Raw genomic sequence first — 27,434 nt, forward strand, 5'->3', positions numbered from 1 at the left:
AAAAGGTGGATCCCAATGCTAAAAGAACCACTACTCTAATGATTACGTCGCAAAAAATTCAGCAAAGACCTTTATTGTCTCTGCTGTTTATTCTCTGTTTATTCTCAACTAGGGACCCAATCCTATCCAATTTTCCAGCATTGGTGCAGCCCCAAGGTAAGGGAACAAATATTCCCATACCTGAAGGAGGCCTCTGTGACTGCTGCCCCACCACAAGGTGCAGTACATGCCCCATTGGCACCGCTGCACCGGCACTGGAAAACTGGATAGGATTGGGCCCTAGGTTGGCATCTAGCTGCTTTGAGGCTTTATTAGAAAGGGAATATAAATTTGTGTATGCCATACAGTGGTTCCCAATCTGTGGTCATGACCTGATTTTTGGTGGGTTCCCAAAGGGTGATGGAAAGATCAGATAAATAATTGCCTCAGGTAATATTCAAAAATCAGATCTTGTAGCTGCTAATTACCCTGCAAAGAGCTCAGCTCCTGCAGTTTGCAAGCATGTGTAAATATAAGGAGATGATTGTTTGATGGTCTTTTTTCTGGTTATTGCTTATAATAAAAATATTTCTTTCTACAGCTCCTTTTTAAAAAGTTGATAAACCTAGATGGGTCTCGATAGAATGCTGTTTAAGCCTTTTCTCTCAAACATTGCATATACGCAACAGGGATCAAATGTGTACATCTGTGGGCTGGGCAGACATGGGTTAAAGAAGTGGGTCCTGGTGCTAAAAAGTTTGGGAACCATTGGTACATGGTATTAGTGTTCAGCCATCACAATGAATCATAAAGGAGGTGCATGGTATTAGTGTTCAGCCATCACAATGAATCATAAAGGAGGTAGGCTGAAATGTTTTTGCTTCCTAAATTAAAGGGACCACAATCACACCAACAATCTGGGAGGAGAGGCCGCACTGCTATAACACGGGTGATGTTCAGATGGGAGTTTTTTGGGGAACCTCACAATGCCCCAGTTTAGCAGATACCCACAGTGCTTGGTTTGATTCCCTAACTGTCTGCAGATGATTAGCAAAAAGTGTTCAATACCCATGGATACACCACCAAACTTGGTATCTTTCTTCTGGTAACTGCTTCTCAAAAGTTTCAGCTCTTACTCTATAATATATCACCAACTGAAACCATTCATGCAGTTGTTTGTCCTCTCAGTCTGACCATGTTCAGGCATGTTCATAGAGGTGTAGAAACATACATGCAATCTTATGTGGCATTTGCACATGTACACAGTTTAACACAACAGTCCTATGCATGCTTACCTGGTAATATGTTCTGTTGAATTCAGCAGGACTGGCTTCCAAGCAATACTGAAAGGATTAATGTAGATTTTAAATGCTTGTGTTAAAAATATTACACATCCTCAGTCTAAAACATACAGGTTTTGTCATTGTGATAAATGTCATTTATCTTTGTGAAGATAATGGAAGAAACACTAGCAGTTGTTTTAAGAACCCCTTGTGGCAGGAAGGTGATATTGCACACACCTGACAAGGAATCAGAAAGAAGACATTAAATGACAAGATAGTTCTGACACCCATTTCTGTCCTACAGGAAAAGAAAAAGAGAAAGTGACCTACCCTGAAGATAAAATAAGATGTGATTTAAAGGATATTGATGAGCTGGAGTGGGTTCAGAGAAGGACAGAAAAGATGGTGAAATGCTGGAAACCAAGTCCTTTGAGGAATACTTTTAAAAGCCTGAACCACAACCCTATCCAAATTTCCAGCACTAATGAAGCCACAATGCACCCCCAAGGTAAGGGAACAAACATTTTCTTATCTTGAGGAGGCCTCTGTGACTGCCACCCACCTCAGGTTCAGTGTTGGCACAGCTGTATCAGCTCTGGAAAGTTAGGATTGGGCCCCGATAAATTTAGCCTGGAGAAGACCAAGGAGAGATATGATAGCTACGAGTATTCCAAGAGCTGTCACAAAAAGGAAGGGAAAGACTTACTTTTTGTGGCTCCTGAGGGCATGACTAGAACCAATGGGTTGAAACTATAGGAAAGCAGATTTAGGCTAGACATGAGGAAGAATTTCCTAACTGCAAGAGCTGTCTTGTGAAGTAGTAGGCTCCCTTCATTGGGGGGTTTCAGGCAGTGGCTGGACAGCCACCTGTCAGGGATGATAAAGGAGTTGCCTGCACAGAGCCGAGGGCTAGCCTAGATGACTTCCAAGATCATGTCCAACTCTTAATGTTCTATGAAATATTTCCTTAACTCCAAAACACATCTTAGACTTGTGGCTGTGTCTTATTTTTAAAATTTGGTTGGTTGTATTTTGCAGAACTAGCCATTTCAAAAGAATTATTTAGATACAAGCATAAAGGGGTTTTCTTCAGATAAGCAGTAATATTTGAAAAACGCAGAACTACAGATGGACAGTAATAAAGGACGCTGGTGTGGATGACATTAAAACAATCCTGAGCAACATATTTACCACTCAAAGCAACTTAAAGGCAGCATTATAAGTCAGAGACTATAGTATTACTTGAACTTGTAGCTGCAACAGGATACAAGTGCCTGCGTGCCCTTGGCCTGATCCAGCAGGACTCTTCTTATGTTCTTGCATGGCTATTGACTTCTATACCACCACTGCATCCTTTTCCACCCTTTTGCCTTTCTCCCCCCCCCCCCCCCCGCCCATACAGCAGCAGTATTTTTCCCACAACGTACAGTGCAATCCTGAGCTGCACTTGGGCCGGCACAATTCCCTTGCGCCAGCCCAGGACAGTCCTCGTGAGTCAGCAAGGCTGGCGCATAAAGGTGGGCCGGCCTGCAGAGGCTGGAATAAGCTTCCACGCCTATTGAATCAATTGGTTTCAATTGATTCAATTTTTAGCAACACCTGTGGACCCTTGGGACGACGAGTGGCTCCTACTCTCTGCAGGTACCTGCTAAAGCCCCTGGCTTGCCAGAGGCACGAGCCTTTGGCACAAGCTTAAGGGCTCTTGGCCCGTGGCTCTTAGCCCGGGGATTGTGCCCAGAAGATAGAGGTTCCCTTCCTGGCTGGCAGACCGAAAACAGTGGTCGGAATATTCCTCCCCTTCTGTTAAGGCAGGGGAGAGAGGAGCAGCATAAATTCTTAGGGCAGCACAGTCGTTTTCCAGCAGAGGATTGGCCTTTGAGACACCCAGTGCTAGGCTTGCCTTGTTTTTATCTTTTTCTTAAACAGTCCTACTGGGTGTTTCTCTCTGTACAGGCCAGTCTCAGAAGGTGAGCCTCGCCACACGTGTTTCTTTTTAGGAGGGAGCTCAGGGGAAGGGAGGGGTGCTACTATCAAGAGAGTGACAGGCCAGGGGAGATATGGCAGTGGGGGTTGGACAGGCTGTTACAGGAGAAGGAGAGTTCATCATAGGCAGATCATCTCTCCTTCTGGTCCTTCCCCCAATTCTCAGATGCCTGGTGGTCTTAGCAGTGAGTCCCTGGATCTGAAGCTGCTGCTTTTGAATGCCAGGTCGGTGAATAACAAAACCTGCATCATCCAGGATTTAATCCTGGATGAGAAAGTCGAACTGGTATGTATTACGGAGACCTGGTTGGACAAGGCAGGAGGAGTTAGCCTCTCCGAGCTTTGTCCACCAGGTTTCCAGGTGTTGCAGCAGCCAAGACTGCAGGGACGGGGAGGGGGAGTTGCAATGGTCTATCGTGAGTCCATCTCCCTTGCCAGGTGCCTTGTCCAGCAGTTTGTTGGGTTCAAGTGCCTGCATGTTGTGTTGAGAGGACCGGACAGGATTGAGATTCTGTTGGTGTACCGCCCACCCTGCTGCCCAACAGTCTCCCTGCCTGAGCTGACCAGGGTGATCTCGGGGGTAACATTGGAGGCCCCCCGCCTACTAGTGCTGGGGGACTTCAATGTTCATGCTGAGGCCCCTGCAGTAGGTGCAGCTCAGGATTTCATGGCCACCATGACAACCATGGGCCTGTTCCAGAAGATCTTGGCCCCAACACATACTGCAGGATATGTGTTGGACCTGGTGTTTACAGCTGGGCATGGGGGCAGTGATCTGGATGTAGAGGAGATCAAGATCACTCCGTTGTCATGGACAGATCACTTCCTGGTTAGGTTTAGGCTTGTTGCTACTTCTTACCTCCGCAGAGGCGGGGGACCATGTTCTATGGTCCGCCCCCGGAGGCTAATGGATCCTGAAGGTTTCCTGAGGGCTCTGGAGGATTTCCCCACTGCCAAGACTGGCGTCTCATCTGAGGCCCTGGTTGACCTCTGGAATGGGGAAATGACCAGGGCAGTGGATGAGATTGCTCCAGAGCGACCTCTGCCACGTTGCAGACTCATAGTGGCTCCTTGGTTCACTGAGGAGCTGCAAATGATGAAGCGGCAGGGCAGGCGTCTAGAGCGACGGTGGCAGAAAACTTGGGATGAATCTGATCGGACACGGAGTAGAGCTCATTACAGAGCCTATTCCGTGGCAGTGGTAGCAGCGAAGAGATCTTTCTTCTCTGCTACCATTGCGTCTGCTGACAACCGTCCAGCAGAGCTGTTCCATGTGGTGCGGGGCCTCCTCCATCAGGCCCCTCCAGTAGACCAGGAGGAACACACGGTCAGCCGCTGTGACATGTTTGCACAACATTTTGCAGATAAAATCGATCGCATTCGTTACGACTTAGATGCCACATTGACAATGTCTGACGATGTCCCCTTGACAACTGCTTGTCCAGTGTTGTGGGATTCTTTTCAGCTTGTACAGCCTGAGGATGTGGACAGACTCCTTTGGAGTGTGAGGCCGTCTGCCTGCCTGTTTGACCCTTGCCCAGCTTGGCTAATAAGAGCTGCCCGGGGTGGACTGGCTGAGTGGACAGGGAGGGTGGTCAACTCTTCCTTGATGAAGGGGACATTGCCATGCACTTTGAAACGGGCGGTGGTTCGCCCCCTCCTGAAGAAGCCCTCCCTGGATTCCACTGTGTTAGATAACTGCAGACGCGTGTGGCCTCTGGGAACCAAGTGCCTCTGGGAACTAAGTGCCAGGTAAGGCACAAGAGTTTAGCATCTGGGCGAGTTCAGCAGCAGGGCGAGGAGGCCAGGGCCCCGTACACTGCCCTTCCTCTTCCCTAGAGAAAAGGGCTGCTATCCAGTGTACGGTTTTTAAAAGGATCCCTAAATAAAACAACAAAAAGCTATGCAGTCAGACAGCCAGCAGCAGGGTGGGGGCTATCCAGTGTTCTGCATCGAGTGCCACATGTATGATTATATGCCTCTGGGGCATAAGTCATGGGTGTGTCCTCGATGCAAGGAGCTCCAGGCTCTCAGGGAACGCGTCCGCTCCCTTGAAGCCTTGGTGGCCGACCTGGAGAAGCGCAGGCAGCCAGAGGAGGACCGTGGGGAGACTTCTGGGGACGATCAGGCTTCGTCCCAACCTCAGGCGTGCAGCTCCTCGGCTGCCCGGGTGGGAAGTCTCGGGACTAGAGGACGTCATCCTGGAGAGGAGGGAAACAATCCCCTAGGGGGGATCCCTTCTCCAGGGGATGGGCCTGTATCCGAGCGCACTCGGGATACTCCTCGGTGGGAGGGGGGTCGGGGCCTTCTTGTAGTGGGGGATTCGATTATTAGAAACATAGAGAGGGGGGTTTGCGACGGATGTGAGGACCGCATGGTGACTTGCCTGCCTGGTGCGAAGGTTGCGGACATCACTTCTCGTCTAGACAGGCTGGTAGACAGTGCTGGGGGAGAGGTAGCGGCTGTGGTGCATGTCGGCACCAACGATGTGGGCAAGTGTAGCTGGGAGGTCCTGGAGGCCAAATTTAGGCTTTTAGGCAGGAAGCTGAAAGCCAGGACCTCAAAGGTAGCGTTCTCTGAAGTGCTACCTGTTCCACGCGCAGGGCCAGCTAGGCAGGCGGAGATCAGGGGTCTCAATGCGTGGATGAGACGGTGGTGTAGGGAGGAGGGGTTTAGATTCGTTAGGCACTGGGGAACGTTTTGGGACAAGCGGGTCCTGTACAAGAGGGACGGGCTCCATTTGAACCAGAATGGAACCAGACTGCTGGCGCATAACATTAAAAAGGTGGCAGAGCAGCTTTTAAACTGATCCCTGGGGGAAGGCCGACAGGAGCCGAGGGGCATCCGGTTCGGGACTCCTCATCCCTATGGGATGAGGATGGGGAGGTTAGAGAACAACAAGACAAAGGCAGGGTAAGAGAAGAAATTGGGAAAGGTAGGGTGATGGGATGTGATAGATGGTTTGGCACAATGAGAGGATGCGGGGACAAAGGAGCGAATAAGCAGCCCATCCTGGGGCATTCCGTGTATAAATGCTTTTATGCGAATGCCCGAAGTCTACGAGCAAAGGTGGGAGAACTGGAATGTCTGGTGACAAGGGAAAATATTGACATAGTGGGCATAACGGAAACCTGGTGGAATGCGGAGAATCAGTGGGATACCGCAATCCCGGGCTATAAACTCTACAGGAGGGACAGGCAGGGGCGTGTTGGAGGTGGGGTGGCCCTTTATGTTAAGGAAGGGATAGAATCCAGCAAAGTAGAGATTGAAGGTGGGTCCGACTCCACCGTAGAATCTCTGTGGGTTAAATTACCAGGCTTGTGCAGCGATGTAATACTGGGGGCGTGCTATCGTCCTCCAGACCAGAAATCTGATGGGGACCTTGAAATGAGGAAACAGATCAGGGAGGTGACAAGGAAGGACAGGGTTGTAATCATGGGGGACTTCAATTATCCTCATATTGACTGGGTCAATTTGTGTTCTGGTCACGATAAGGAAACCGGATTTCTTGACGTGCTGAATGACTGTGGCTTAGATCAGCTAGTCACGGAGCCCACCAGAGGACAGGTGACTCTGGATTTAATTTTGTGCGGTACGCAAGACCTGGTTAGAGATGTAAACGTTACTGAGCCGTTGGGGAACAGCGATCATGCTGCGATCCGTTTTGACGTGCACGTTGGGGGAAGAATACCAGGCAAATCTCTAACAAAAACCCTTGACTTCCGACGGGCGGACTTCCCTCAAATGAGGAGGCTGGTTAGAAGGAGGTTGAAAGGGACGGTAAAAAGAGTCCAGTCTCTCCAGAATGCATGGAGGCTGCTTAAAACAACAGTAATAGAGGCCCAGCAGAGGTGTATACCGCAAAGAAAGAAGGGTTCCACTAAATCCAGGAGAGTGCCCGCATGGCTAACCAGCCAAGTTAGAGAGGCTGTGAAGGGCAAGGAAGCTTCCTTCCGTAAATGGAAGTCTTGCCCTAATGAAGAGAATAAAAGGAACATAAACTGCGGCAAAAGAAATGTAAGAAGGTGATAGGGGAGGCCAAGCGAGACTATGAGGAACGCATGGCCAGCAACATTAAGGGGAATAATAAAAGCTTCTTCAAATATGTTAGAAGCAGGAAACCCGCCAGAGAAGCGGTTGGCCCTCTGGATGGTGAGGGAGGGAAAGGGGAGATAAAAGGAGACTTAGAGATGGCAGAGAAATTAAATGAGTTCTTTGCATCTGTCTTCACGGCAGAAGACCTCGGGCAGATACCGCTACCCGAACGGCCCCTCCTAACCGAGGAGTTAAGTCAGATAGAGGTTAAAAGAGAAGATGTTTCAGACCTCATTGATAAATTAAAGATCAATAAGTCACCGGGCCCTGATGGCATACACCCAAGGGTTATTAAGGAATTGAAGAATGAAGTTGCAGATCTCTTGACTAAGGTATGCAACTTGTCCCTCAAAACGGCCACGGTGCCAGAAGATTGGAGGATAGCAAATGTCACGCCTATTTTTAAAAAGGGAAAGAGGGGGGACCCGGGAAACTATAGGCCGGTCAGCCTAACATCCATACCGGGTAAGATGGTGGAATGCCTCATCAAAGATAGGATCTCAAAACACATAGACGAACAGGCCTTGCTGAGGGAGAGTCAGCATGGCTTCTGTAAGGGTAAGTCTTGCCTCACGAACCTTATAGAATTCTTTGAAAAGGTCAACAGGCATGTGGATGCGGGAGAACCCGTGGACATTATATATCTGGACTTTCAGAAGGCGTTTGACACGGTCCCTCACCAAAGGCTACTGAAAAAACTCCACAGTCAGGGAATTAGAGGACAGGTCCTCTCGTGGATTGAGAACTGGTTGGAGGCCAGGAAGCAGAGAGTGGGTGTCAATGGGCAATTTTCACAATGGAGAGAGGTGAAAAGCGGTGTGCCCCAAGGATCTGTCCTGGGACCGGTGCTTTTCAACCTCTTCATAAATGACCTGGAGACAGGGTTGAGCAGTGAAGTGGCTAAGTTTGCAGACGACACCAAACTTTTCCGAGTGGTAAAGACCAGAAGTGATTGTGAGGAGCTCCAGAAGGATCTCTCCAGACTGGCAGAATGGGCAGCAAAATGGCAGATGTGCTTCAATGTCAGTAAGTGTAAAGTCATGCACATTGGGGCAAAAAATCAAAACTTTAGATACAGGCTGATGGGTTCTGAGCTGTCTGTGACAGATCAGGAGAGAGATCTTGGGGTGGTGGTGGACAGGTCGATGAAAGTGTCGACCCAATGTGCGGCAGCAGTGAAGAAGGCCAATTCTATGCTTGGAATCATTAGGAAGGGTATTGAGAACAAAACGGTTAGTATTATAATGCCGTTGTACAAATCGATGGTAAGGTCACACCTGGAGTATTGTGTCCAGTTCTGGTCGCCACATCTCAAAAAAGACATAGTGGAAATGGAAAAGGTGCAAAAGAGAGCGACTAAGATGATTATGGGGCTGGGGCACCTTCCTTATGAGGAAAGGCTACGGCGTTTGGGCCTCTTCAGCCTAGAAAAGAGACGCTTGAGGGGGGACATGATTGAGACATACAAAATTATGCAGGGGATGGACAGAGTGGATAGGGAGATGCTCTTTACACTCTCACATAATACCAGAACCAGGGGACATCCACTAAAATTGAGCGTTGGGCGGGTTAGGACAGACAAAAGAAAATATTTCTTTACTCAGCGCGTGGTCGGTCTGTGGAACTCCTTGCCACAGGATGTGGTGCTGGCGTCTAGCCTAGACGCCTTTAAAAGGGGATTGGACGAGTTTCTGGAGGAAAAATCCATTATGTGGTACAAGCCATGATGTGTGTGCGCAACCTCCTGATTTTAGGAATGGGTTAAGTCAGAATGCCAGATGTAGGGGAGAGCACCAGGATGAGGTCTCTTGTTATCTGGTGTGCTCCCTGGGGCATTTGGTGGGCCGCTGTGAGATACAGGAAGCTGGACTAGATGGGCCTATGGCCTGATCCAGTGGGGCTGTTCTTATGTTCTTATCTTAACTACCGGCCAGTCTCCAACATCCCGTTTCTGGGCAAGGTAATTGAGCGGGTGGTGGCGTCTCAACTCCAGAGGGTCTTGGATGAAGCGAATTATCTGGATCCTTTTCAATCAGGTTTCAGGCTGGGCTTTGGGACGGAAACTGCCTTGGTCGCCTTGGTGGATGACCTACGCCGGGGACTGGACAGGGGGAGTGCGTCCCTGTTGGTCCTGCTGGACCTCTCGGCGGCGTTCGATACCATCGACCATGGTATCCTTCTGGGCCAATTGGCTGAGTTGGGAGTTAGAGGCACTGTTTTGCGGTGGTTCCGCTCCTACTTGGAGGATCAGTCCCAGATGGTGGTGCTGGGGGATGCCTGTTCGAAACCCTGGCCTTTGAGGTGCGGGGTGCCACAGGGTTCAATTCTGTCCCCCATGCTATTTAACATCTACATGAAACCACTGGGAGAGGTCATCCGGGGGTTTGGAGTGGGGTGCCATCAATATGCCGATGACACCCAGCTCTGTCTCTCCTTTCCTCCAGACTCCAGGGTGGAGGTTGAGGGCCTGGAGCGCTGTCTGGAGGCAGTGAGGATCTGGATGGGGGATAACAAGCTGAAATTAAATCCGGATAAGACAGAGGCTCTCCTGGTTTGGAAATCCTCGATGCAGGTTCTGGACTATCGGCTTGCGCTGAATGGGGTTGCACTCCCCCTGAAGGAGCAGGTCCGCAGCTTGGGGGTCCGCCTGGACTCGCAGCTGTTCCTGGATTCCCAGGTGGCGGCCGTGGCTAGGGGGGACTTCGCTCAGCTTCGGCAGGTGTGCCAGCTGCGGCCGTACTTGGATTGTGCAGACCTGGCCACGGTGATCCATGCCTCGGTGACATCGCGTTAGATTATTGTAACGCGCTCTATGTGGGGTTGCCTTTGAAGACGGTTCGGAAACTGCAACTAGTGCAGAATGTGGCGGCCCGTGTAGTTACTGGAGGTAGGCGGTCTGACTCTGAGAGTCTGCTTCTGCAGTGGCTACATGGGCTGCCCATTCATTTCCGGGCCCAATTCAATGTGCTGGTTTTGACCTTTAAAGCCCTATACTGCTCTGAGCCAGGGTATCTCAGAGATCGCCTACTTCCGTACAATCCGGCTCGTCCTCTTAGGTCATCAGAGAAGGCCTTTTTACAAGTGCCGCCGCCTAGGGCCATGGGGCGGTGGCTAGAAATAGGGCCTTCTCAGTAGTGGCACCAACGCTATGGAATTCCCTTCCCCTTGACGTAATAATAATAATAATAATAATAATACAGGTATTTCTATACCGCCTTTCTTGGTCCTCAGATTTCTCCTTAGACTTTATTCAGGGAATGGCTCCCTCTCTTGAGACTTTTCGGCGAGGCCTGAAGACCCTTCTGTTTAAACAAGACTTCTGAGTTCTCGGCCTTTTTAACATCTTTTCAACATCTTTTAATTTTTTACAGGCCTGATTCTTTTATGACTTGCTGCTCTGTGCTCTTTTTACCTTTTTATTACTTTTTATCTGACTACTGTTTTTTTATGATATGTGTTAATATGCTTTTTTCTGTTTTTAAACTATGTTTTTAATCTGTTTTAACCTGTTGTAAGCCGCCTTGAGTCCCTTCGGGGAGAAAGGCGGGGTAAAAATAAAGTTATTATTATTTATTATTTTTCATTGGATCTTTTAAGCTTCTATTCATTCCCTGGAGCTTATCAAAGGGTAAAGCAAAGAATTCTAGACGTTGAGGCACAAAACCTCTTTGAACTTGCCTCTAGAATTTGCTCCCCTCTTAATTTCTCTATCCCACTTAAGTATGGGCAAATGGCTCCGTATCTGAGTATTTTGATCAACGCTTCTGAACGTCATGCAATCTCCTTGGCAAGATTCAATGTGTTTCCATCCAAGGTCACAGAAGACGGATATAGGCAAATACCATATAAAGAACGCCTCTGCCCTTGTAATTTGGGAAATACTGAATCAATCATACACATTCTTTTTTATTGTCCTTGGCACACTAGATCCCACCATACTTACATGACTCCACTTCTCGGCAAAATGAATGGTCGTTCAGATGAGGCAAAACTGAAGTGTCTCCTAAATGACTGCTCACCAGATGTGCTAGAGGGAGTTTCTAAATTTTTACTTTTAGCGATTTCTAAGCCTTCTTAATGTAATCTGTCAAAAAATTGATATTTTATGTTGAACTGTAAATGTATTATTAGTAATTTAGTAACTTAACTTCGTTTTTGATAAAGGGATTAGGACTGATTATGTTTCCTTTTACGGTTTCTTTATCTATGCTTAATAAAGGTTCATTCATTCATTCATTCATTCAGCTTCCAAGCCAACAGGCTCCGAGTCTTGCATCGGTCAAGCTCCTCCATAGGAGTTTGGGAACCACTGCTCTAGCCAAATGGGCCAAGTCTGAAACAGATTGTCACAAAGGGGACCATCCCATTTGTCAAATGGATGTCTAGCTCCAACTAGATAATGATATGCATTTATATAATAAACACTTAATTCTAACCTATCCATATGGACAGGTGACAGTTGTATGCCATAATCCATTTATGTTAAAGCAATCCTATTCAAAAGAGCTGCTTGTGAGCCGACATCTTATTTACTCATCTACCCTAAGCAGAAGAATTCAACACACTACTGATACATCCCAAATTTGTATTGGCAACCTTCAGTCTCAAAAGACTATGATATCGCGCTCTGAAAGGTGGTTCTGGCACAGCGTCTAGTGTGGCTGAAAAGGCCAATCCGGGAGTGACAATCCCTTCCACACCGGGAACAAGTGCAGTCTGTCCCTGGTCTGTCTCCCTGGCTAAGGGCCTTCCTTCTTTGCCTCTTTGCCTCAGACTGTTGGCAAAGTGTCTCTTCAAACTGGGAAAGGCCATGCTGCACAGCCTGCCTCCAAGCATCTGCAAACCCAGTACTGAACTCATTAAACAACGTAATAAAACCATAGCACTTCCAAAGGGCTTAGCCTTAGCACTTCTAAGTATTTATTTCTTCTATCGCTTGCAGAATTTTTTTCCCTTCTTCCTCTTTTGCATACAAACTCTGTTTATTCCCCACCCCGCCCCCAAATATGGCCTTACCCTAATCCCACCTGTATCTAATGCACACAACAGAGTTCATCCTCTGGCACACAATGTTCCCTGCCCAGCATGGCCACCCTGCATGCCAGAATCCCTAATTAGCCCTCCTACTGGTTTCCCTTCTTCAATCACAATGACTTCCTTGCACTCCAGTTACTCTCTTCCCATAGTCTTCTCCAATAGTGGAAAGAGGAACACGCTAAAATTAGATGACTATGCATGTCATCCTCTAACATAAAATGCTATTTAGTCTGTGTTACTCCATATCCACTACAACTGTCTTTGTGAGTGAATCCTGGCCACCAAAATATTAAGTATTCAACCCCATCTATCACATGGATGCTAAAAAGGTATGAACAACATACTGAAAGCAACTGCCATAGAACAGGTTCGCTACTGAAGTGTCTGTAAGTCAGCAAGGCCAAGGGGGCAACAGTTCAAGCACAGAACAGATTTGTTCACAGTGTCTTTCCAGAACCCATAAATTACAACAAAAAGCACTCCCACAAAAACCAACATCTTCACCAATGGCTTTGCACTTGCAGTCTCAGTATGAGCAGTGCCCAAGTCCCAATACCTTCCACCAGCAAGGAAGACAAGAGCAGCTCTTTGGGCTGTGCAGGAAAAGCAAAATGGCTTTATCATTTTCTTGCTTTGAACAGGCTGCACAGGTAGCCCAGTTGTCCTCTCATGAATTCATCCCTTCAAATCCTGGCCAGACTTCTTAAAGCTCTGAGTAGTGGCTGAGTGAGGTACTCTCAAAGAGGTGGGACCCCCCTTATTTTACGTATGATGTTTGCCAATCGCCTGGCTAGGCCTCCCCTGCTAGGTTCTTCCACTTGGAAGGTTCTGGTGAGCAGGTTATAAAAAGAGCCATAGCAGACAGCCACCACAGTGCAGGTCAGGCAAATGACATTATATGGCATACTGAAGTCTGGTGTGGGGAGGTTCACCAGCAGCGGTTCTGTGTAGAGGCGCACAAAGTAGCTGGAGCCATCAAAGGACGGAAACCTGACAAGTAGAAGGAGAAGGTCAGCTGAGGTGATACAGTTCAATTTAGATATTCGGTTACATCAGTAACTGATGTATAATTCTCTTGTACAACCACATTACTTTAAATTACACATGAGGGAATAGAGCAGATTAAGAGTGTCACTTTTTTTTTTTTTTGAAAGAACGCCCATAAATTAAAATACAAACTGTATTTTCACATGGACAATGTTGATGGGGAACCAGTTTAAAAACCACCAACTTCCCTGCACCCCCCATGTATGTTCTCAGGGGAGTGTACCACATTAGAATCCAAGGGCTCAATCTTGTGCTTTGCATGTCCACTTACCACCGGTGCACGCTGCCGCAAACATACCATAAGGCACATATGCGGGCAGTACCACAGGCCCAGCGCCAGAGCTAGCCTAGCATGAGCCTGTGCTGGGCCAGCTCTGGTGCTGGGCCCACTTTCTGTCACCCAGCATTCACCTGGACTGCAGGGCAGTGGAGAGGTGAGTAGGTGTGTGAGGGAGGTGGGGGGGAAGTGTTCAAGGGCGAGGGGAGAGTGGGGAGGAAGTGTGGTGGAGGGAGGGAGCAGGGCTACTTCTCTTACCTGCTGGCGGCTACCCGGTACATGTAGGATACTGCAGCAGCCATTTTTGGCGCTGCAGCTGCCATGCAGCTCTGGATTGGGCTGCCCGTCAGTATTCTGCAAGTTCATCTATGCAGAATCCCATGCAGTATTTCTGCCCAGAACTTTGATTCCTAAGAATCTTAATTTTTTTTTAAACAGTCTGCTCCTCATACTTATGGAAAGAGGTGCAAAAATGTAGAGGCTGTCTTTGAAAATGAGATTTTAAAATGTATAGGCCAAGTAGCTTCTGAATGCTGCATAACTTATCTAAGCTTTCAACTAATTAGCATAACCACAAACCTTTGGGCACAACGTAATGCATCAATTTAATGATGCAAGATAAGCAGCACTTCCTCCCAAATGGGGGTTATGCCTGTTGACTCACCCACTGTGATGCAAGTACTTTATGTTGCTGTGTCCCCAAATGGGAAAGATAAGTTGAGGTGAAGATCTTTTCACACCCTGCTTTCTGATATTATAACAACCAGTTTGAAGACTGCCTTCAACTATTTAAGTAAACTCTGCGGTTACTCCAACTTCAAACTCCAAGCTATCCATAGTGGAGGGGGGAAGCACATCCAACAGAAAAAACATATAGAAAAATACTATGGACATTTGCTTAGAATTTGATCCACTCTGGTGCAATGCAAATTCAATTTTCTCCATGGTTAAGAGATTATGAGCACATGAAATTTCCCTTCTTTCCTGCTTCCTCTCTTGTGCAAATTCTCCCACCCCCCATTTTCTTTTTCAGAACTACAACCTAATGTTAGGTCTTCGACCAACCATGTCTTCAGACTAACCATGGATAACTTTAACCAAGATCCGCTTCTAATCCAGGTTGCAAACTCTGGTCTGAAGCTAACAATGGTTAGTGTTAAGTTAACATCAGCACAGCCATATGATTTTCACTGAGATTCTACTGCTGTTTTTCCTTGTTTGTTTTACAGATCTCTATGGCTGCTGGCTGCATTTTAATTTGGTTAACTGGCTGATTTTGTCTTATTTTTATAGGATAGTTATGTTGCTTACCACTTTGAGAGCCTGCAGAACAACAGCTTAGAAATATTTTAAATAAACAAATTACTCCAAGGAGAATAAGTTGCACGGAAAAGCAAAGAAAGAAGAGAGCACATAAGCCCGTATCTAACATATCAAGAATATTATATGGCCAGGTGGCCTTTGCAGCATCTCTTCTTTATCTCTGCAAACTATGCAGAGCAGACTTGTACTGAGGAGCCAGACCTCTGCAGATTCATAGGGAACCTCCATATAACTTGTAGCACCACAGTAAGCACATAGGACAACTGGGTCCTGTCATCTCAGGTGCTATAAGACCTCCAACAGGATATGATTGTGTGTTCAAGCTAGTTCTGAACATACTACCAGCATTTTCCATCCATAAGAGGTTATTCAACAGGAAAACAGGTTGAGAAGTATTTTGCTCCAGGAGAAACTGAACAAATGCAAGTGTTAGCAATGCTGATTTTAAACAAGTCATTTCCACATTCCATTCCTCATCATTTGGATTAATGCACTCACAATGAAGCAAAGAGCGGACTTAGCTCTTCATCTTCGTCTTTCATCGCAATGACACTTGGCACCAGGGCACTCAGGACAGATGGGCTGCAGGCCAAAAACCAAACAGACATTACATAAGCATTTGCTTTATGGAGAATAAGTGAACATGGTACTAAGAGATACAGTATAGCTAGCCAAACCCTGATTGGTGAAGGACTGCTGCAGCCTTACCTTACGTAAAAGCCATGGTTGGGGTCAGGAGTGTATTCTGTCCACTTCAGCAAGGCTCGCTCAAACTGGATGGTGATCTTTGTGACAGAGTTTGCCGGCAGCTGAATCAGCATCTCTAGGAGATGAGGTCGCTGTCGGTCTTGAGCGGGCTGATACTGGATGTAACCTAATACCAGAGGCATGCTATTATTACACAACTATTTGACAATTTTTAAAACTTTTTTCTTGCACATGCACAGGATGCCCCAAGGAATATTTCCTACCTAGACCCAACTGACCTCACTACCACAGTGGTTTTGGTGAGGAGAAAGGACATAGATCAAAATGTATTTCTCCAATACCCTCCAGTTTTCCTGTCTGGCATACTAACTCAGGTTTCAGATCTGTGTTCACACAAGGCCTAACTAAGCAGCCTTCAAATCAACAGCACCGCCTTCAGTTTCCATTCTTTAAAACAGGGAACTTGAATGAGGTCTTTCACAGACAAGCTGTGCGGTCGAATTACAAGACCTCTACTGCACGTGGACATTAAAAGAATGATAGAAATGGTTAACAACACATTTCTACAGCAATTTTCACTGTGCCCCAAGATTCTGTGCTTGGACAGAATTTGGAAGTTGTCCCAGTATTCCTGAATCTGACACATGTCAAACCCTGGGACCCACTGGCTACCTTCTGCTATACCCTCCAGAAGCCAAGTTTGCCTTTATCATCAAGAATGACCTAGGAATTGCAGCATCTTGTGATAAATCAAATCTGTTCCCCCTGTGCCTCCCTGCATCACTATCACCACAAGTCAACATTGCACAGTTAAAGCAATATATGTTGCAGATTCAGCTTTTGGAGAACCAATGTAGTGTAGTGGTTGGAGTGCTGGACTTAGACAGGGGAGACTTGAGTTCTAATCCCCACTCAGGCATGGAGCTCACTAGGTGACCCAGGGAAGTTCATTCTTACTTGGCTTGTTTTCCTTTCCCTTAGTGATAATGGACAGTGTGTGAATGTAGAGTCGCAGGTACCAGGGTACAGTCTCCAAAAGTAGCACAGGGAAAGCTCGGTATGGGTGTGTGTTATAGACCAAGGTACTGATTTCTCCCGTCTGAAGACCATAACCACTGACGTAGCGCTGAGCATGGAGCACAGGTACTGACAGATCCACTGCAGGAAGGAAACAAAATAGAATTGGGACGCAAACAAAACTCAATGCAATTCTACTCCCCATCCTTCATAATACCTAATAGAGAGCTTGTGAGGAGAACACTTCTTGTGATTTCTTTCCATATTAGAATTCAGAATGAAGCTGTGGATCCTACTCTACAAAAGAAGGAGATTTAAAAGCAGATATCCCCATCTGCCCTAGATTATTGTGGCAAGTAAGCTCTGTGTGGGCATCGTGGGATGCCGAAGATTGGGAAGTGCTGCTCTACACAGTTTTTATCTGGGAGGGTGGTACTAGCAGCTCTTAATTCTTCAACTTCCTATGCTGCCTCTTAATATACCTTCTCTTGAGATGCTTGGAACTACTACAGGCTTTTCAACTGGCAACCAAGTCACATTAACACAGAGAACTACAACTGGAATAATTTGAGCTTTAATCTGAATTGCTAAGACCTTAGTGGTAGCCTTTGCAGAAAAAGAACCATTAAATATGAACAAGTTCAACATGCACAACACAATTCTATCCCACACGAACACAGGAAGCTGCCTGCTACCAAGTCAGACTATTGGTCTATCTAAATTTAGTTGTGTCTGCACTGCGTGGCAGCAGTTCTCCAGGTCTTCAGACATATAATCTTAACATGGAGATGCCAGGGACTGAACATGGGACCTTTAGCTTTGTATGCAGAACTGCAGCCTCTCCTTGAGGAGTGCCCTAATAGTGGTCTGAGAGAAGATAACACCATTAGTGGCAGAAAAAGAATGATTTGCTCACTGCTGTCCTGAGGCCGTTTCCATTTGAGCTGCACATTGAGGCTGCGAGATGCATTAAAGAGTGCTGGGTTCAGGAGGTCATAGACTGCATAGGTTCTCTTATCCCCCTGGACAGATGCTTCGTGTACAGACAAGGGAGCGGGAGAAACTTCTAGCAACTCTTTTTCCTGAGAACACAACCAGAGGAAAGCACATCTTCATGAGCCATCACAAGAAGACATCAAATCCTTTAATATGTATACATGTAAAATAGTTGCATATTGGTTTTACTTTAAAAGCAAAGTGTAAGCAGGAAGATACTCAAAGTGGCACTACAAATTAGAAATGAATAATAGCAGCAATAAAACATTAGAACAATAAGACCATAAGCAAACACAATAACAAAAACACATCAAATCAGCAGAGAACAAAATAATCCAACCAGAGAACAAAGTTAAACCCCCAAACCTAAAGAAAATAGATAAGTAGCCTATTGAGGCAGAGAGGCAGCCAGGCAGACAGAGAGGAAGCCAATCTGATCACTGGAGGTCAGGAGTTCCACATAATGGGTGACATAAGGAAGTTGGGAGCAGTGTCAGATGCTGTGATCCTGATCCCACTCTGGGCATTGATTGAAAATATGAATGAACGTAAGAGCCCCACTGGATCAGGCCAAAGGCCCATCTAGTCCAATTTCCTGTATCTCACAATAGCCCACCAGATGCCTTGGGGAGTACACAAGACAACAAGAGACCTGCATCCTAATGCCCTCCCTTGCATCTGGCATTCAGAGGTAACCTAATTCTAAAATCAAGAGGTTGCACATACCCATCACAGCTTGTAACCTGTGATGAACTTTTCCCCTACAAATTTGTCCAATCCCCTTTTAAAGGCATCTAGGCTAAATGTCATCACCACATCCTGTGGCAAGGAATTCCACAAACCAATTACAGAATGAGCTGAAGAGGTTGACAGTCTAGGAAACAGTTTGAGATGTGCATCGCTTAATGATGGGGATACATTCTCTGATCCCTGACATTAAGCAAACTTGTTGTAAAGTTAACATTTTACCAGGAAAGGGGGAGCAGAGCAGCCGTTTTTCTGCAGCTTTCCTGGAGCATCCTCTTCACTTGCCCACGTAATCCTGAGTCTGTACTCACAGTGTCCTAGCTGCTTGCCTGCTGAGCAAGTGGCTGGGTCACAACGAGTTCAGCGGCTATGCTTCAGATGATCCGACAATCAGCTGTTCATTTCACTAGGAGATCAAAGATTAAAGGCTTGGGACTACAGCAAAGAGGATGCTCCAGGAAAGCTACAGAAAAGCCACTACTCTGCTCCAGGCACATATTCAGAGAATCCAGGAAGATTCAGAGAACTGACTGACTGACCGCCATCGTATATGCAGTCATTTGTTCTTCAGAACATTATTAAGCAACATTCACCTGTAATTAGTCTTATGAAATAAAGCATCATGAAACAAAAACTTTCTGGAGAAAAATGCATCACAGAATCAACCCCTGGTGTCTTCTGATATGATTAAAGTTTCAGGTCTGCTGGAAGTCAGTTGAAAGGAAAGGTTACCTGGCCTTTACTGGAAATGTCAACGTAGACTTTACTTTGAGATGCCAGAGGACAAGCTTCAGTAAGTGTGCGGGAGAAAATCTTAAAGAGGGACCAATCTGGTGGAAAATTGATACATAAGGTCAGCTAAGAGATAAGGAGGAGTAACTGACATAAGAGTTGCAATATGCTGAAAAGTAAGTTGACTTACCTTTTTTCCCATGGCCACTGGCAAAGGAATCAAAGACAACAGTGAGGGTCTGTCTGAGTTCCCATGATGTGCTCAGGCAAGAGGCATCCTGAAAGAGAAGAGTTTTTTTTTTTTTTTAAAGCAGCCTCTCAAGTTATAAAAATATAAATTGTATCACCAACACATCATCCTCTTAGAAAGCAGAACAAAGCACCATTTTTCTTCTAATTCACAGTAGTGGAACCTGTCTCAGCAGCAAATTGCCACAATTCCCAATTCAGTTCCAAAGATGTTATCCACGTAGTTAGTTTGTCCATCTCAGATACTGCACAACTGCTTCTTAAAACAATTCCAAAACTGACAACGAATTGGCAGATTTTGAAATGCCTTGCTATATTTCTTTTGGAACAACCAAGTTCTCAAATGCACTATACCCATCATTGACAAATTGTGACCGGGGAATTTTCCACCTTTCTTAAGGGCAAATGTGGAAACCCAGGATTCTTTGATTAATGTAACACTTATTTCAGATTGGAAGGGAAACCGAGCCATACTTGGGAACCTATCTGAGGCAATTATAGTTCAGGCAACTATGGTAGATGAACGCAAAATGTGGGACATATATAGTCTTTGGCAGTACCTTTTCCAACAGACGCCACTGACAGTGGTTGCATCTCCAACTGGAGAAGAGGAGCATTCATAGGAGAAGAGGAGGTTGAAGATCTATCTCCCTCCCTGAAAGAGCTCCAGAGGTATCACAATAATCATCCGTTATCATTTCTGGTTCCCACTCAGCCCATTCTACTTTAATGAAACAGCCATTTGGCATATGATTGCCTGAAGAAAACACTGCACTTTTGATGGCTGTTGCATGGTACTGGTACTGGGCTTTGTTTTTTAATAGAGTTTGTGTCTCAGAAATTTTACTTTGATTTTCTTTTGGCCTCCTTTATTCTCCAAAATACTGTTAAATATTTACAAGGTGAGCCCACTGGGAGCAAAAATTCATGTTTGGGAAAACTGCTGCAAGAAGTTCCATCAGACTTAAGGATCAGGCACAGTACGAAATACAGCTAGACTCACTCTGCAGATGGGACGGATGTGCACAGCCTGGGAATGGTAACTGCTGTGAAACAAGCGCTCGGCCTTCAACAGAACAGCCAGGCCCGCCTGGAAAAAGGAAGAGGAAAGAAAATATGGCTAGACTTCTGCCCCACAGAATATTTCATTTTTGTAAAAATGCCATACCAGAGAAGGGTACAAACTATAAGAACATAAAATTAAAGAGAGAAAATCCCACCAAGCAGCATTCAGCAGGAAGAGCAGAATTCACAGTGCAAGTCTATGCAAGTCTACTCAGAGGTAACAAGCAGGGACTTACTCCCAGAGAAGAGTGTATAGGGTTGCCACCATAATATGCTTTCCCTCTACTGTTAGGGAGCTAACCAACTAACTCAAAAACATCAATAATGAACAGAAACCCTGAGGAACAAAAATGTTTTTGGCAGTAATGCTATCCACACTTACCTGGAAGGAAACCAATTGACTATAATAGGACTTATTTCTGAGTAGCCATACCTTGGATCAGGCTCTTTAAAACATTATGGAGAATCAGCAAGGAGAGGGCAATTCAAATCTTTCTCAGAAGGAGGTTCCAAAGCTTTGGAGCTGCTACTGAAAAAACTCTGCTCCCAGTGGAGGCCAATGTGGACTCCACGTGAAACAGAAGTCAGTGCAGGACCCCATCAGAATTGTCAGGAAGACTCATATGGGAGGACATGTTCCCTGAAATAATCAGGAACCAAACCACTTGGGCCTCCAAAAGCTGAAGGGATCACTCTGAACTGAGTCTACAAGCAAACTAGTAGCCAATGCTGCTATCTTAAAATTGGTGTAACATGAGAATAATGGTCCATGCCCATTAAAATTGCACCAGTTGAAGCTTTCAAACTGTCTTCAAAGCAGCTTCCATTCCAGAAACAAACCTGGAGACTATGCAGCCGTATGCACTTTGGTAAAGATGGTGGGGGTGGCAGGGAGAAAAAGAGGGCTTCTGATGCTAGTTCCCTTCAAAACTATTTGCTCCAATACAGGAGGAGGTAGATACTCCCTATACACCCCCCCCCATGCACACAAAGCAAGAGATGCTCCAAAATATTTAGAATAGGATGAGGGAGTCCAGAGTCACAGCATATGCTGGTTCAAGAAGCAAATTGTACAAGCGTGTAACAGAAATGTTACAAGCTCCATCTATATGGTGTCAGGCACACCCTTACCTTTGAACTGCATGGCAATAGTTTTTTCCAGGGTGTAAGGTTCTCAGTACAGACGACTTCACGGGGTAGGACAGCGTATCGCAGGAAACGATGATCTGTAACTGAGTAAGGGAACAGGGAGGTTAGGAACTCTATAACACTAGAGCAGTGGTATTCAAACTGGGGCGTCGCAACGCCTGGTCCCTTTCCCCTTAAGGGGCGGGGCAGCCAGGAGGCAGGGAGGAGGCAGCAGCGTGATCCTGGGGATCATGCTGCTCAGGGGGGCTGCAGGGGCTTGGGTACACTTGCCCAAGCCTCCTGCAGCCTCCCAGGGGTGCGGGGAGCCCTGCGCGAATTACTGCAAGGCTCCCCAGGTCAGGGAAAGTGAAAGCGGGGTGACTACACCCCGCTCCGCTAAACTGGAAGCGGAGTGCAATCACTCCACTTTCCCTTCTGACGGGGCTGCAGGGACTGGGGTGCACCCTCCAGTCCCTGCAGCAGCCGTGCCTGGGTGTGGGGAGCTGGGTGCGAGTGCCTGCAGGGCTCCCCAGGTCAGGGAAATTGAGTGTGGAGAGATCCCACTCCGATTCCGGTTTTGCGGAGGAAGAGCATGATCTCTCCACTCTCACTTTCCCTGACCTGGGGAGCCCTGCAGGCGCTTGCACCTGACTCCCCACACCCAGGGATGTCTGCTGCAGGTACTGGAGGGTGCACCCCAGTCCCTGCAGCCCTCTGAGCGACGCGATCCTGGGGATCGCATTGCTATCTTCCCCCTGCTCCTGCTGCCTCCACCCCCACAAAGACTTACTGCGGGATTCAAACTCACTGAGAGTTTGAAAACCGCAGCCCTAGAGCAATACACACTGAAGCAATTCTCAAAATCTACAGGATGCTAACCACTGTTTGAAAGAGCATAGGAAGACTGCACCAAAGCCAAAACAGGCTGCTCTTTTGATTTCCAGAAAGAAGAGAGGGAGTGGTGTCAAAAAACTATGTGCCTTTTTTTCTCAGTGGATGAATGTGCTCATTACTGTCACTTCCACCATTCACTGGGAGACAGGCGTGGTAGAAGACTGAAATGGACAAACATTCAAATGCCCATCTTGCTTCTGGAAGCAACTTTTGAACTGCTAGCTCAGCTGTTACAGAAGATCTTCAGTGAAGTCCATCCACCTTGGAAGGGTGAAGAATGTATCATACAAGCTGTGGGTACACAGGTCTTAGCAGCATCAGTCTCCACCACTTCAGAAAGGTACTCTGGAAGTCACTGCACCATCTCCAGCTCCTGAACCATTTCCAGCTCACACTTGATACAAGCAAATGATCTCCACAAACTTAAAAGGTGGCTTGCAAGAGGTCTAATCTAAAGCTCAGAATCAGTCCTTAAGACAGAAGCAAAGTATGAGCATTGTCACTGCTCAAAACTGAATCAGTATGGTGGGCATACATCCTCACACCCTGCACTGGCAATAGGACAAATTGCCCCCTCTGTGCATAGTGCTGCATTAGCAACCCACTAGACCACGTAAATAATTTTAATGCATGTCACTGCAAAATAATCCCCTCCATGCCAGCATACGATATACAGTACACACACTCTCACCATTGGCCAGTCCCAAAGGTTTGAAGGATGCTGTCGGAATGATAGTGTTGGTGGAATCAATGAAGTTCAAAGAGGCACAGAATATCCCCGAGAGAATGTTACTAAGATCTTTCCAAGCTTTGTCAACGCTAGATGAAGAAAAATATATAAATATATACATATGTTGAAGGCTGCTTTAGGGCTGGGAAAACTATCTTAAATAAATTTTATATTTAAAAAAAAGCGGTTGCTTCTAATTTGAGAGGATTTGTCTAAAACCTTACAGGTGTTTTACAGACTGTTTTAAAACTGCATTCATTCTTGTCTTTCAAACTGAGCCTGTAGTTGTACACTGCTTCAGAGCTTTGTACTGGTGGCAGGATAAAATGTGCTGCTTATATAGGTGAAGATATAAAGGAGGGAGGAGAAAATTAGCAGATAGACCATGAAATAAATAAATTGCTATGAAACAAATAATTAGAAGCGATGCAAAGCTACACAGCATTATGCAAATCTAGGCATTAATTTGGCTGCACTCTTCCTTGATGTAAGGTGCAATACCTGAAATGCTGACATGAAGTAATTCATAGAGTGCTCTTGAATGTGAATTCATAAAGTTCTAAGCATGCAAAATTTAGTTTTTGTAACTCTATATGCAAATATTTTGCTTATTACATATGTTTTGGAAACAAAACAGACAGACATGGCAATTCACATGCTAACTTGTTTTGGAAAAAGCTCGTAGAGTGTATTAAACTCTAGAGCAGGAGTCTCCAAACCCCAGGGGGCCAGGTACAGACCACAGCAAGCCTCTATCCAGCCCGCGGCCAGGCTCTTGTCTCCTGAAAGCCTCTGGCCCACTTGACCAAACGTGACTGGAACTATGCTCTGGTTGCATCTGGAGGGTGTTCAAGGGCCAGAAAGGTTAAAGGAATGAACCCATTCATTCATTTTTTCACTCATCTAAGTTCCATCTCTAATTTATTTAAATAAATTTTATATTTAAATTTTTTTTCCGGCCCTCAAAACCGTGTCAGATATTTGCTGTGGCCCTCTGGCCAAAAAGTTTGGAGACCCCTGCTCTAGAGGAGAAAAGCTCAACCCCATAGCATAATCCTATGCAAGTCTGCACAAATTAAGTCCCATGACTTCAACAGGACTTACTCTTAGGTAATTGTGTATATAGGATTGCAGCCTTATTATGCTTTCCCTCGATTGTTAGGGAGCTAATCAACCAATTCAAAAGGATCACTTACTCAATGACAGAGTCCTGAAACCAGACCCAGAGCTCAGCACCAGCTGGAGCTTGCAAGTAAGGCTGGCCCCAGCTCTGTGTGCGCCAGAAGCCCTGAGTTAGAGAGAGGTGCAGCTCACGCACTGAATACTTGGAAATCAGCTGCCCCAAAGCCTTAGGGAACAGCCTGTAATGAGAGACTGTAGGGAATAAAAAACAAAAGAATAAAGTTAGAACAAGATTCCTTCTCTTCCAATATGTCTGCCCCAGAACCTAATCTGCTCCAGCCCTGCAGCCCAATTCAAGTCAGCCCCATGTCCCAGCCCAACTACATGCCAGTCTCGCCTTCATGTGGTACTTGATTCCTTAACATTGGTGTACTTCATGTACTATTTGTGCCTTCTTGCCTTCTCTGCTTCTCCCAGTGAGGTTTGTAACCCTCATGTCTCAGGGATGTGTTCTCCTTCTCCTAGGCCTGGACTTAATGAAATCTCCCAGTGTCGGACTATGGGATACCTGTTCCAACAACACGCCAAGGGAGAGTTATGGGAGTTGGGTGTCAAAAGCTTCTATTTGGGAGAGATGTCTTGTTTGGGGCATTTTTGTATTCCTGTAACTTAAGTGATGCAGAAAGCATATGTCATTCACCCTAAGAGATGCTATACTAAAATTAGTCTGCTCAACCCTTTAAGGTGCAGGTTTATTCAGAAGTACATTTAATGGGGTATACCTCAAAGAAGCGTGCAGCTCTTTGGACATGACGTATGCACAGCCTAATCCTAAACCCCCACAACAGAGCTCCAACTCAGGTCAGATGCCACCACCACATCCTGTGGCAAGGAGTTCCACAGGATAATTACACTGCGGGTAAAGTAATGTTTTGTCTGTTCCAATTCTCTTATGGAGCCACATCCCCATCCTCTAAATGGGGTCTGCTCTACTTTAATCTGTCCACCTGGGAGTGAACCCCCCCATCAGAGCTCCTACTCAGGCCGGATGCCATCATCACATCCTGTGGCAGGGAGTTCCATAGACCATGACACTCTGGGTAAAGCAATGTTTTGTCTGTTCCGATGGAGCCACAGCCCCACTGACTAAACGGGGCCTTCTCCACCTTAATCTGTCCACCTGGGAGTGAAACCTCCCCGATCAGAGCTCTTACTCAGGCTGGACGCCATTACCACATCCTGTGGCAGGGGGTTCCACAGGACAATTATACTCTGGGTAAAGAAAAGCTTTCTTTTGTCTGATGGAGCCACAGCCCCTCCCTCTAAATGGGATTGTCCTACCTTAACCTGTCCACCTGGGAGGGAACCCCCCCAATCAGAGCTCCCACTCAGGCCAGATGTCACCCCCACATCCTGTGGCAGGGAGTTCCACAGACCATGATACTCTGGGTAAAGAAATGCTTTCTTTTGTCTGATGGAGCCATAGCCCCTCCTCAAAATGGGGCTCTCCCACCTTAATCTGTCCGCCTGAGTCGCCCATCAGCGCTCCCACCCATGGGGGGCACCCCTTGCACACACACCCCTTGGGGAGCCTTCCACCCGCACAGGGCCCTCAGGGGCCACCTGTCAAAGAGGCCCCGCCCCCGAGGCCCCGCCCCTCACCGCCCTCCCGCTGCAGGTCGGAGTCCCAGCGCGTCCGGAACTGGAAGGTGGCGGCCACGTCGCCGGAAGGGAGTGGGCTCAGTAGCAGCTCCTCGCGTAGGGAGTCGCGCAGGGGCTCGGCCGCGCCCTCCACCAGCGCCAGCGCCAGCAGCCCCAAGAGGAGCCCCAGTCGCGCCTCGCCCGGCTCCATTCCTGCGCCTCACACACCCGAGCGAAGCCCCACCTGTCGCTCAGCAGGCCCCAGCCAATGGGAATGCGGGGGTGCCGCTGGCACCGCCTCCAGCTCGCCGCTGTCCAATAGAAGCCTTTCTTCCAGTCGCCACTATGTTGAGCCCACAGAGATAGTAGAGCACCTAGAGTGACAATTCAGTGGGAGCATATGGAGACAAGAGGCTAGAATCCTGAATTGGCTTTTGAAGTACTTTAACATTCGAAATGGGTGCGCTGCTGTTGACCAACTTGTGCTAGCAAAATTCTGGGTGTCTTCACTGATTTTTGTCAAGAGTTGTCACTGAGGGCTAAAAAGGCTCATGAGAACCCGGAAGGTTATATAACCAGGGAAGGCACCTTCAAAGAACTAGAAAATATTTCATTGGAATACAAACTGTAGTGGAGTAAACTGAAGTGCGTGACAATTGACTTAGGAAAGAATATGTCTAGGGCAGGGGTCTTTAAACCTTTTGACAGAAGGGCCACATCAAATATCTGGCACAGTGTAGAGGGCTGGAAAACAATTAAATACAAAATTTAAATAAATACATTAGAGATGGAACTTGAATGAATGAATGAATGAATGAATGAATGAATGAATGAATGGGCTCAAATGTCCAGGATTTCTCCAAGCACCAACGCAGCCCAAGAAATAAAGCACACACTTAAATGGACCCCCATTCCCTCACCCAACAAGCACAACTCTGGTTGTGTTTGGTCAGCTGGACCAGAGGCTCTCAGGGGATCAGAGGCTGGCCACAGGCTGGATAGAGGCTCTCTGTGGGCTGCATCTGGCCCCCGGGCCAGGGTTTGGAGACCCCTGAGTGTAGGGCCAAGGAAGGTTTGGTTGGACAAATCACAAAAGCTGCTGAAGTTGGTGGATTTCCAAAGCCCATGTTTCTGCATTGTCTGCCAGGAGATCTGGTCTAGAGGGTAGAGCCTCAGTTATCCTGAAGATAACATCAGAAGGTTCCCAGTTTGAGGCCACTGACAGCTCCCTGAACGGCGAGACCTTAAAGCAGCTGACAAGCTGAGCTATTCCACCTGTTCTTTGGTGTGAGTGAAGAAGCGTCTTGGCTGCCCTCCATGTGAGATGAAGGAGCTGCTTGTCAGCCTGTGTGGGCGGCAACTGGGGCCAGAAGTGATACCC

The 27,434-nt window shown here is 46.8% G+C and overlaps 1 protein-coding gene across 1 annotated transcript; it reads right to left on the minus strand.

Annotated features, from left to right (window-relative positions):
- Positions 1-12,237: 12,237 nt before the first annotated feature.
- PIGT (phosphatidylinositol glycan anchor biosynthesis class T) lies at positions 12,238-26,279 on the minus strand. The gene is made up of 12 exons (XM_066625705.1): positions 26,075-26,279; positions 24,487-24,664; positions 23,252-23,379; positions 21,670-21,770; positions 20,477-20,563; positions 19,415-19,502; positions 19,225-19,322; positions 17,666-17,831; positions 16,690-16,890; positions 15,733-15,898; positions 15,523-15,606; positions 12,238-13,367 (listed from the first exon to the last, which is right to left on the minus strand). The coding sequence occupies exons 1-12, from the start codon at positions 26,262-26,264 to the stop codon at positions 13,115-13,117; spliced, it is 1,740 nt and encodes a 579-aa protein (XP_066481802.1). The 5' UTR covers positions 26,265-26,279; the 3' UTR covers positions 12,238-13,114.
- Between the last annotated feature and the right edge of the window lie 1,155 nt (positions 26,280-27,434).

This window comes from Tiliqua scincoides, chromosome 4, assembly GCF_035046505.1.
Source record: "Tiliqua scincoides isolate rTilSci1 chromosome 4, rTilSci1.hap2, whole genome shotgun sequence".
Classification (NCBI taxonomy): domain Eukaryota; kingdom Metazoa; phylum Chordata; class Lepidosauria; order Squamata; family Scincidae; genus Tiliqua; species Tiliqua scincoides.

What these genes read in the sequence shown, in the direction of transcription:
- PIGT (XM_066625705.1), bottom strand. Translation starts at nt 26,264, where the DNA reads ATGGAGCCGGGCGAGGCGCGACTGGGGCTCCTCTTGGGGCTGCTGGCG. An exon ending in ACATCCGTCCCATCTGCAGA is followed by an intron (nt 19,503 to 20,476) that starts GTGAGTCTAGCT and finishes CTTCTCTTTCAG; the next exon opens with GATGCCTCTTGCCTGAGCAC. An exon ending in AACCATGGCTTTTACGTAAG is followed by an intron (nt 15,607 to 15,732) that starts GTAAGGCTGCAG and finishes TTTGGCCTGCAG; the next exon opens with CCCATCTGTCCTGAGTGCCC.